The sequence below is a fragment of the Gouania willdenowi genome, chromosome 15 (assembly GCF_900634775.1).
Source record: "Gouania willdenowi chromosome 15, fGouWil2.1, whole genome shotgun sequence".
Taxonomy (NCBI): Eukaryota; Metazoa; Chordata; class Actinopteri; order Blenniiformes; family Gobiesocidae; genus Gouania; species Gouania willdenowi.
Genome location: NC_041058.1, coordinates 7,664,824 through 7,677,293, shown reverse-complemented (window position 1 = coordinate 7,677,293; position 12,470 = coordinate 7,664,824). Strand labels below are relative to the sequence as shown.

The following is a 12,470-nucleotide window of genomic DNA, read 5'->3' as shown; positions in this document are numbered from 1 at the left end:
AACTGGCATTTGTAATTACACCCCATCTGCCTTCACCCTATCCCCCCCATCTCTACTCACCGATCCCAAAAACAGAAAAGAGCTAACGATGTCGAAAGATGGTTAATTTCCCCCCGGTACAATTTAACTGTCACTTTGCATTGCCATTTACCATGGCGCACGGTCCTGTTAATGTCCCCAACTTTGCATGTCAGCCACTTTCCAGCCAATTAAGCCCTGAAAAAAAAAATAACCGGCGCTTTGCTCGGTGGAAACCTGAAGGATTAGACAAGGAAGCCTCATTTTGCCTCAACGTGCCACCCACCCTCCCTCTTCGTCCTGCTCTTTTGTTCAGAGGAGATGGGCAGGCCTGTTATCAAGCCCCGTTCACACGAGAGGAAAAGCAAGGTGTCTATGTCTCTGAACGCAAATGAGACTGCGATCGTGACACCACTAGCCTGCTGTTAGACGCATTCAAGAGTGTCACTATATTAATGATGATGTTCACACGTTCATGAAGGTAGTGGTTTGTGAAAAGAACTACGAACTGACAGTATTTTAGATTGTCCTGATTATTATGTTACCGACTGAAGGACACCGACATTTTTCTTTTGTTATTTTTTTAAATGTCCCAAATTGCAGTAATTTCATGTGTTTTATAATAGTTAGTTTTTGATACGTTTTTCCTTTTTGAACATGACCAAGAACAGGTGGAATGCACGTGTCCAAATCCCAGTGTGATGAGTTTTTTCATGTTACTTCCCTTTTCAGCCACAATTGTACGTTGCTTTATTTCACACAACTATATCTATCACTGAACCCAGATGACTATGGTCCCATTGAGCTGATGTGACTGCTTAAAAAAAATAAACTGCTAGATGAGTGAAAACTTCCTTCAACTAAATCATGATAAGATAGAGGTGACTGTCTTTGGTAACAATGAAAAAAGGACTGCTGTTATCGAGTATCTTATATCTCGATCTTTAAAAGCTAAAGACCAAGTCAAAAACTTGGTGTTCTGATTGACTCAGATCTGACATTCAGCAGTCAGATCAAATCTATCCCAAAAACAGCTTCTACCACCTAAAGAACATCTCAGAGTGAAATATTTATTGACTCAAAAAGATCAGGAAAAACTGGTCCATGCTTTTATCTCCAGCAGACTGGACTATTGTAATGGTCTTCTGACAGGAATCCCCCAAAAGAGCATCAAACAGCTACAGCTGGTTTAGAACACTGCAGCTCAGGTCTTAACCAGAACAAAGAGGTCAGAACACATTACTCCAGTTTTAAAGTCTTTACACTGGCTCCCAGTCAGCCTCAGAATAGACTTTTAAGTTCTGCTAGTGAATCTGTGAATGGGTTTGGTCCAGAATCTATCAGTGAGATGTTAGTCAGGTATGAACCCAGCAAATAAGTAATAATGCATCAATTTTATATAGCGTTTTTTTTGACACTCAAAGTCGCTTTACTACTATTGTAGACACAGCTGCCCTGTGGCAGACTGACGGAAGCAGCCCCTCCGACCACCACCAACACTCGCTACATTTATACTAGCCAATGTGGGTGAAGTGTCTTGCCCAAAGACACAATGGTGCCACTGGGGTGACTGCCACCCCACTGTGGCACCTGGAACACTCTGTGTTCTCCCATCCAACTACTAACCAGGCCCAGACCTGCTTAGCTTCCGAGATCTAACGGGATCGGGCAATGACAGGCTAGTATGGCCACTACGGTCTCCCAGATCTATAGACACAGGTGAGTTAGTGGAGCCCAGAGTTCACAGTAAACATGATGATGCTGCGATTAGTCGTTATGCTGCAAAGAAGTGGAACACACTGCCAGCAGAGCTAAAGTCAGCATCCAATGTGAACATTTTTAAATCAAAGTTAAAGAGTCTTTCTCTGCTGCGTATGACTGAGAGGGAGATTTTTGGTCATGTTGTTGATGATTTTAAATGTTTTTACTCATGATTTTAATGTTCTTATTGATTTTAAGCTGTTGAATGTTTACCGTTGCACTTTTCGATCATGGAAAGCACATTGGGTGGCCTTGTGTATGAAATGCACAATGCAAATACATTTGACTTGCCTTGCTTGACAATAGGGTACTATACAATAAACCAGGCCTGAACAATTTTTTCACTCCAATTCTTAAAAGACCAGGTCCAAATGATCTAAGCCTTCAGTACTTTCGTTGACTAAGCTTTTGAGTTCAGGAAAATGGAAACACGTCATCATATCAGAGCATGAATAAGTCTACCCAACATACATTAACAAAACAAAGTGTGTTTCATCACTTTATACCAGTATTTCTCAAATGGGGATAGGTACACTCTGAGGGGTATGCGGTGGAACTAGAGGGGGTACCTAAGAGAGAGAGTGTAAAATTTATCAATAAAAGCATGAAAAACATGGGGATTTTAAAGTGTAATTTTTGGCTTAAATGATAATCATAATAATAATGATGAAAATAGTCTTGATTAGAACATGAACTGAAAAATACAAAGGTCAGCCTTGGTCGACAAGAAATGAAAAAAAAAAAAAAAATCTATTCACAAGGTACTAAATACTGTTTGTTTCCACTTATTTACAAAATTAGATGCTTTAGAATGTGTTTTAACACATTCATTCCACCATTATGCTCCATAGTTGTTTTAGTTTGAGCCAAATGTTGTAGTTGGACAAAGGGGGTACTTGGAATCAGAAATAAGAGAATGGAGGTACTTAAGCCAAACAAGTTAAAGAACCACTGCTTTATACAATCAAAATGATTTTTCTCAAGAGTCTGGTTTGCACCTTGTTTGTTCACTTTAGGCTTTTTTTGTTTGTAATGTATTTCTGAATAAAAAACAATTACTTCTCCTATTGTCTAGAATGAATGAAGCATGCAAACCTCACAAAAACAGTTTATACAACTATACTGATTACGTCTATAGCCATTAAAAGATAAGGTCATGGATATCTCTGATCTGTATTGTCATTTGGTTTCTATATTATACAAACATGACGGTTTTTCTTCATATTTGCTGGATAGCTTTGGACTTTTCCTTCTCCTGCCCACTCATCTCTTTTCAGTTTTGCTCTATCAGGAGTGTTGCTGTTCTATCAACCTTCCTCCTAGCTCTTCATTTTGTCAGACTCATTACCATTCACTGTCGCTAATTACTTTGCATAAGGTTGAGGCAGTCTGAACTAGCTGCCAGCTAGCGTTGCAGTGAGTTAGCACGCACAATGCTGAGGGGACAAGCAGGAAGGCCAATGGGGCGGTGCATGTGATGGGCTGTCAAGGGCTAATCTGGCAGAGAAGTGTTCATTAAGTCATTAGCGCTTACGCAGCGATGAGATGGGAGCAGGCGGGAGTGATGCCTGCTTTGTCCTCTTTTATCGCCTGCCTCTGTTCCTCCTCCTCCTGACAGTCTGTTTGTCCGCTGACTGACGGAATGAAGAAATGGGGACGGACGGATGGAGGAAAAGATAATAAGTAAAGGGAGCAAGAAAGCAGCTCCAACTGGAGAGCAAAAGTCAAGTGATGTGGTACTCGGGCCCGAAGCTGTGATAACACATTTACACAACAAGCGGCTTCTAACTGATGGAACCAGGAAGGATGCACGCATGAAATCATCTCTTTCCAAGAGGGTTCGTATATAGCATGTGTCAAACTCAAGGTCTGGGGACCAAACTCGGCCCTTTAAAGCACAAGTGTCAAACTCAAGGCCCGAATGCCAAATTCGGCCATTTAGAGCATCCAATTCGGCCCGCAGGAGACAGTAAAAATTATAGCGATAGCACAGACAAAATAAAATAATTATTGTGTAAATGACCAAATAATCGGGCTGTAGATATATCTCAAATTCTCCATTTTAATGAAATTCAGCATTATTTTTAGCTGCTTGCAGTTTTTCTTTGTTTGTCATCTTTAATTGCAAACTGTTAAAGTTTGCAATTAAAGTTTACAGTTTACTTTTATTCATAAAGATACAAGGCGTATGCTTTTAAATTAAAGCATGAGTTGAGAGGTATTGCTTTTTCGTTTTTTTTTTATGAATGAGAAAGGCCATCAAGAACATTGGTGATTTTTTTTTAGCACTATTATCTGGCTGTGGTTTCGATGGTGGTCGAAAAAAGGGAAGAGCAATAAACTGCGCTTTCAACCATTGTTAACCAGGGGTGTGACGATACACTCAGCTCACGAGACGACACACGATATTGGATGAACGAGACGAGATTTTAAGAAAACTACAATAACAAAATATATGACTGGACCAACAAACTTATTTAACAGAGTTGCACATGCATTTTGAAATGTTTTAGTATAACTCTTTACATGCATGATGTAAGCATGAGTTTTAATAAACTTCTTCTTCCACAGATTGAAACTAGAACTAAAATTTACTACTTTTCCTTCTCCTGCTTTAGGTTCTGCCAGGCTAGCCATCTTGCGAGACAGATTTTTAACGCGACGAGAAATGTTGAGTTTAATCTCATGAGATCTCGTGGCACCCCTGTTGTTAACACATGCGTTAAGGATAAAGTTAAACAATAAATTGACATTTCAACTGTAGCCATTTCCCCCCACATTATTTAAATTCGAAAAATTAAAGCAATTTCGTACCAAAACATGAGATTACTGCAACACCTTTTATGGAGAAATAAAAAAGTCCACCCGTCTTATACATATTATATGATTTATGCATTAGTCATTTCTGAGCTTTGAGTGAACAATGAAGGAATGTCTGCAGCTTTCATCTTTCATCACCAGAGTTCAAATTAGTGTTGACTCATTAGGGAATGTACAACTGCTTGAATAGTGAGCAGAGTGTCAGTACGCTGCTGTGTGTTTGTTTCTACGCACGTTTGTTTGTGCATGTGTGTATGTTTGTCTTTCAGCTCAGGTTGATGACCCTAGAGTAAATTAGCCTGCTAATCTCACAGAGGCAGTGTTTAACAAATGAACCTGGAAACCCTGTTTTTGCACAACAGAAACATGTACACAGCGTTCAAGGTAAACTGCATGAAGCCAGGTGCTGAGCCTGTGTGTGTGTGCGCGTGTGTGCGTGTAGGCAGGACCTGCAGAGTGCATCAATGATAAATTCAGCAATTAGTCCTCTGTACATAATTAACATACTAATGAGATGATGTACTTAAACGTAAACAGTGAACACACATGTGATGGAGTAGCGAGGTGGAGGGATAAAGGTGACCCAAAGCCAGGCAGGCTCCACGCACACACGTTCATACCACTGGGAGGAGAGTGGTGGGTGAGTGGTTTCATGATCCAGGGGGAAGGGGGGTGGAGGTTGCAGCTGGCGCATCCTCAGAAAAACCAACCCCCCAAAAAAATATTAAACCTGGTTCAAACGCACACATACACATCTCCCACTGTTACAAATGACCAATTTCCACATCCTATTCCTGTCGGAATTCCTGAACCGGAATGTGACCTCAGCTATGATCATAGGGAGGAATTATTGCTCAATGAGAACAAGCAAACATATCCACACACACCTGGAAACAGGTGTTGGCACATGAAGTCGGATATAACAGGGATTTTGTTTAATAATTCAGGCAAGCTAATTTTGTTTTCTTTATGAATATTATGTTGCGGTTTAAGTTATTCAGACAACAGGAAAATTACTTTGATCTCATTTACTAAAAGAACTTGCTGGAATTATTACACGGAAGTCAAGGAAACATCAAAGCGAACGGCAGACGCCTCTGAAGAAAACTGACAGTCAAAAAAATGTCAGGAGATCAAAGAAAAGTTCCTGAAAAACCGTTTTCTGAATAAATGAAACCATAACATATAATTTAAAAAAAAGACAAAGAACTTGCTGGAATTATTAGCCAGAGGTCAAGGAAACAAAACGATCAGCAGATGCCTCTGAAGAAGACTGACAGTTGACAGTCGAAAAATGTAGAAAGTTCAAAGAAAATTTCCCAAAAAACTGTTGTCTGAATAAATGAAACCTTAACATATTATTTTGTTAAATTGTTGCGATAAACCCAAGTAATATTTGGCTGTTTTAACATTGATGTGTGATGTGTCCGTTACTTTTCCAGGTAGGCGGTGATCAGAGGTGAGCAGAGGTTCGAGGTGGGCTTGGCCAGTCCCAGGGTGAAGACTGTGTCCTGCAGACGTCGGACGGTGTCGACGCCCCCTTTGGACACTACGGCGTTAAACATGTGAAAAAGTGCTGTGATGTTTGAGTTACTCAGCACCACATCCTTTTCTTTCATCTCCTTCAGGATGTCCACAGCCTCTGAAACAGATAAACAAACAGAAATGAGACAAGTGCAAAAGAGAAAACGAGTGGGTATATTGCAAAAATGAGGAGGATTAAAGTCAGAAGTGGGCAGAGCTTTTTGCTGGGAGAGGAGTGGGAAGTGTGAATACCATAAAAGGCCCCTTTAGCTAATTCCATGTGGGGAAAACAAACCCACATTAAGCACAGCATTTTGTGCTCAGCGGGGAAGCAAATCCAACCCGGTATAATGCCAACTCTGTACTAATTGCTACTTGCGGTTTTCTAAACGAGACTACAATTACTAGACCCCGACAATGAAGGCTGGCTTTTTGCTGTGGCCATGTGGAAAGCACTTGGGGGGCTAAATTATAGGTATGTGGCGATAAGGGCTCGCCGTGACCCAGGCAAAACTTCGATAAGCGGGCGGAGGGGTGGATCAGTTTGGTCAAATCCAGCTGGTAATGGAAGGCTTTTTACTGGGCCACGTGTCCATCTGGCCAACAGAAGGAGACTAAATGGAAAAGGGTGGAACGTGAACACGCGTTTGTGTGTGTGTGTGTGTGTGTGTGTGAATTTGTGTTCCATCAGGGTAATTTAGATGCATCTAGCGTCTATTTAGACAGCTGCTAATGGGCTGACAGTGATACAGCCACTCTCCAACACAGATACTAATCTATACACAACGAGTCAAACAACACAGTGATTGAAAGCTGTAGACATGTAGACATGCAAAAGGTTTATTAGGATCAATACAATGAAGGTTGGAAGTTCAAATCCCAATGCATTAAGAAAAAGCTTATTTTCTGCATCCAATCTGATCAAGAGAAAGGAAAGCAACACAAACATTAAAACTGCCAGCTGATTTTATATTTCCACTTGGGTAAAACCTGAGTGAAAATGCACACGCATGAACACAGGCACAGACACACTGAACCCAATTACTGTCCAATTCTTCTTTTACAAACCTAGAGTCAGATCTAAGCCTTTGGTTCTCAATGTCATGTCACAGATTTATTAGGGCATTATCAGTAATGTTATGCCTATACTAATACTAGTATCGGGAGGGGCTTGGATGCAGCACTAAAAGGCTGGCATCGGTATTGGCAAGTACTGACTATGAACATGCCAATGCCATTTACAACATCAAACTCTTCTTCAAATGCAGCACCTTGTGATTTTGTCTCTCCCGACTCACACTGCTGCACTAACTCCTGATCACAGAAACAGGTAAGTATGGTTACGTGTTCAGTGCATGCAGAGCCAAGCCAAGTTTTTCATGTTTCCGAAAAACACATGAAAGAAACTGTTCAAGGACCTTATTTTCGGTGAAAAACAGGTCATATCTTTTTTTAAGCACTGCAGCATTGGCATCTATCAGTATCGGCCAATATAATGCAATTCGTGGGCGAAAGTGGCTCAGTGGTATAGTGGGTAGTCCAATAACCGAAGGGTTTGGGTTTGGAATCCCACTCTAGCCAAGTCATTGTTGTTGTGTTCTTGGGCAAGGCACTTTACCTACATATGAATGTAATGTGTCAGTGAGTGTTGGTGGTGGTCGGAGGGACCGATGGCACACTACGGCAGCCTCGTTTCTGTCAGTTTGCCCCAGGGCAGCTCTGGCTACAATAGCAGCTTACCACCCCTGTGTGTGGAGTGAAAGAATAATGCATTAATGTAAAGCGCTATATGAAATCCAATGCAATATTATTATTATTAACTGGGTATCAGCACCGGCACCAAAGTATCAGAACAACACTAAATAAATCATTAGAATAATAAGGGTCAAACACTTGTAGGAAGAAGTCTGGTTTGTTAGCTGAGAGTCTGACAATGAGGAATAAAAATGGCTGCAGTGTGAGCACTATGACGGTAGTTAGCATGCATTTGTATTTTCATCATGACTTGTGGACATTTTCACCTAAAAAAAAACTCAAAAGTAAAATGTATCCTCTTTGGCAGCTTAAGCTTCATGTTTTCAAGTAAAAATGATCCTCCCAAATCCTTGTTTGAAGATAAACTGCCTGAAATATTAAAGCGTCTTTAAGCTTTGTAGCATGCCTTTGTTAGCAAGTAAGATTCTAAGGTGAATAAAAGCATTAAACACAAAAGGAAAACTAATAAAAAAGATACATAAAGAAAAGCAGAGGGCTATGATGCAGTGTCCAAACCTGTCTACATCGTCTTAGTTTGTAATTAGAAAACAACAACAAAAGAAACTATAATGAAAATATTTGTGGCGCAGCTGTTTTAAGTTAAATATAACTAATAATAATCTGCCATGTGATATAATTAACTAAGCTTTTAGCCCTGACCAAATTACGTAGAAATAAATAATCAATGACAGATGGCTGCAGACTAGGTGTAAAATAAGTAAAACGGGGGCCAAGCCTTCCCGCGCGACTCAGCCACCGGGTTTAGGATGACGGGCTCGTGGCGAGCTGTCAGGACACAGGCCAACGTGCCATTTGCTGTGAACAGGTGGATATGAAGTTTTGGAAGATGTGATTTAAAGTGTGAAAGTTACAGGCCAAAATGCATGTGCACCCATTATAGCGCCACCTAGTGGCGCAATGTTTGGTATGCGTGGTCTGTGTGGTGTTCTATATCTACTCTGTAAATTTCACTGCCCTCAACATAATAATTCAGCAGAAATTAATGTTTGTTTATTTATGTTTTATGATGTTATTAGCCACGCCCACTTTGACCAATCGCAAATAACTTTGAGATATCGCCTCAGGAGGGACCCAAGATCATACCCTCCAAATTTGGTAAAAATTGGTCGTGCCAATTAAGAGATATAAATATTCATTATTTGTTGTGCCCCCTAGTGGTCTACATCATTCAAATTTGGCGCATACCCTCACAGTCACATACCAACTAAGGATCTCAGATTTGGTGGTGTTAGCATTTTTTTTGACCGAGATATGCGCCAGTTTGCATTTTTATAGCTAGCTAGAAAACTTTACTTGCTAATAATTTGCGCATAATTTACCCGAACAAACTCATAGGGTTAACTGGAGATTACGTCCAACTGAAGACTCTACGTGCCAAGTTTCACGCTGATTGGACAAAACCCCAAGGAGGAGTTCGAAAAAGAAGGTTTTCCAGTGTTTGCAATTTTGCTCCGAGAAAAGTTTAGGCGGAAATGGGCGTGGCCTAGCCCAGGTGATTTAGTGCTATTCAAGGAATCTGTGGATATGAAGGTTTTAAATTTGCAACAAACGGTGTGGGAGTTATTGGCTAAAACGCGTTGACCTTTGTTATAGCGCCACCTGCTGGCGGATATATGTGAATTTTTGCATCAAAGGTCCCCTGGGGGTTTTGGACCCCGCGCGCTATATTCTCACTTTCTGACTCCGTCTCCCACCATTCCTCCGCTCTTCCCACCTTCCTCCATCTCACTCTGACAGACCCGCTAATCACTGGGACCAGTGGATTGGAGCTGATCTGCCCAAATGGAGCCAACACTAGCTAACATCTCTCATCTCTCTGTCCACCATCACAACCTCCCTGTGGTGTTCTCCCTCCATCCACGCCGTTTAGCCAGTATGCATATCCATCAGTTCATCCAAGCATTACTGCCAGCAAAGCGAGCCAGATCACACCCACACACACCCAAGCACACACATCAGGAGATGGGAAGCAGACAAGCCAGGTAAACAAACATCACACAGCCCAATGGTTCATCTAATGTTCCTTTGACTAGTGCTGGTGACGTCTCATTCCCAAACACACACACACGCCAGAAATGAAGCCAAGACAACGTAAAGCCAGAACAAGTAGTGTTTACCAAAGTGGAGGGATGGACAAGGGCAGGTCAAAGAGACAATAGGTGTATCTTATAAGTAAAAGGAATCAAGGAAAGGTGAAAGGAAACAAAAGGAGCTTCACAAGTCTTTTAGAAAGCTTTATCAGAAAGAACTAACATCTGCAAATACATCTTAGCTCCATTGGTCATAGATGTCAGAGAAACCATTTCTTGATGTTTTTTTGTATTGCCAAAAGTTCCAAAAAGTCCAAATTGCAAGGACTGATTTGCATAATTTGATGAAGTCTTTGACAGACCAGCTCAAGCATGTCCTGGTTACAAAAGCAAATCAGATATTTACCATTAGTCCATATAATAAATGAATAGAACCGATAATCTGTACTTGCTTAGCGTTTAGATTCAAAATCAAAAGTATTGACCCACATCTCATGAAAAAACTTACAACCGACTAAAACCCACGAAATACTATTTTTTGGAAACATTCTTATGGGGGTTTTTTTTTTGAAGAAAAATGCACAATTAGAGCTGACGAATAACTGCATGAAGAGCAACATGGGAAGGCAAAATTAAAGTAAGCAAAGTAAAGTTAAAAGCATGAGAGGATCCCTGGTGAGGTGGGAGGCAGCGTACCAAGGGCAAAAAACAACAAAGCCATTAACAGAAATAAAGTATGATGCTGGTAGACGTGATCTTCAGCTGGGCCTGGTGTGTTCTGGGAGTCGAGCGGACCAGCGTCTAGCTGTGGGGACAGGCTAACATCAAGGTTAGCCATGTGTGCTAATGTGGCTGACAAGCCTTTCCTCCATATGCACACTCTGGCTAATGGCAAATGCGTTAGCGCTCCCTATACACACACACACACACAGATGGCCACACCAACCATCATGCCACCAAAATGCCTTTTTGCTTGAATTCACATGCAAATGTGTGTGTCACTGGGTGTGTGTGTGTGTGTGTGTGTGTGTGTGTGAGAGAGAAATGCTCAAGCACTTGGGTGGACATGATCTGCCATTAGCATCAAGGCGGATTTCAATAATTCTGGAAAAATACACACAGTCCTGTAATTTTCCTCCTCTCTCATTTCTCACTGCTGCGGATGTGTGTGATGGGGGTTGGTGGGTGATGAGAATGACACGCCTGGCGACAGATCGGGGGGAGAGAGGGTCAGATAGAGACATTGAGGAGTGAGATGGGTTGGAAGGAGAGGACGGACGAGGGAAACATTTTGCCTGTCAGCGAGTATGGAAAAGGCAAACTGCAAATCTGATGGTAATTGGGTCTTCGATAGACTGGAGGAAACTCACCATAGCATTGTGGAAATAGCAGCTAATGTGGCTTAAAGGGGGGGGTGGTCAAAGATAAAAAGTGACAGAAATGGCAACACGCACACAAATAAGCTCAAACACACACACACACACACAGTAATGTATTTTTTTTATGTCCAGGTTAAACTACTGTCAAAGGTTATATTATCCAGGAAGTTGTAATCCAGCATTTTTATGGCTAAGGAAAGTGTTTCAAAACTGTTAAAACAGCATTCTGTCCCATCTCAATATCAATAAACTAATCAAAAGACAGACAATACAGTATTTAACAATAATAATGTATTGCCAAATATTATCTGAAGTGTGGGGCAGTGCCTGTAATCATACACAAATCAAAATGTTCTTTTATAGAAACCTGCACTAAGAATTATTAGTGGAAGTGGATACAGGGAACATACTGATGCAAACCCAATATTTATACAGCAAAAAATATTTTTAAAAATTCTTAATTTGGTAGAATACAACATTTAAAAAAACCATGTTCAAAGCTAATTTAAAAATCTTACCCACAAATCTGCAAACAAATCATTGAGAGAGAGGGTAATTAGAACTTGCGAGGAATAGAGATATGCAAAAAAATGTAAAAAAAAATTGACAAAAGAATTGTGCATTTCAGTTCAGAAGACAAAATGACATCAAATTATCAAGATCACTTAATATGTTCAAAAAGAATGTGGACTGTATTATACTGAAGAAATATGAGAGAAGTGTAACTGTATTGTGGTTTCAAATAAGTTGTGAGAATGGCTGCGTTGCTGTTAGCCTTCAATTAAAGTAATTACTTATTTTATGAAGAGGGCAGATGTTATACGTTTCATTTCTTTCTGCTCCTTTTCATTCATCTTTTCTTATTTTTTTTTCTTTTAACATGGAGGAGAAATCTATTTTAACGTCTTGAATCAAAAACAACTAAATAAACAATCAAACAAACAGAGTGGTAAGGACAAAAGTTTGCTTCCAGTTTCTGTATCGACGTTTTTGGGATAATGAAGCATAAGTGAGGACACTATGACCTGACCGTCAAAATTCGGAAAAAAAATTCAAGAATGACACAATAATGAGACGAGAACGACAGGACAATTAGACAATGGAGGTCGGAGAAAAAGTAAGACATGAAACTAATTTAATTAAAAACATTTGAAAGTTGGTT

At 40.4% G+C, this 12,470-nt stretch overlaps 1 protein-coding gene and 1 pseudogene across 1 annotated transcript in view; both read right to left on the bottom strand.

Annotated features, from left to right (window-relative positions):
- The window catches only part of lrpprc (leucine-rich pentatricopeptide repeat containing), a 72,650-nt gene that overhangs the window by 31,019 nt on the left and 29,161 nt on the right, over nt 1-12,470 (bottom strand). Inside the window, exon 23 of the mRNA XM_028468397.1 lies at nt 6,034-6,241. Coding sequence (XP_028324198.1) covers nt 6,034-6,241 — 208 coding nt within the window. The remainder of the gene's footprint in view (nt 1-6,033; nt 6,242-12,470) is intronic.
- Nucleotides 1,597-1,714, bottom strand: LOC114477354 (uncharacterized; annotated as a pseudogene).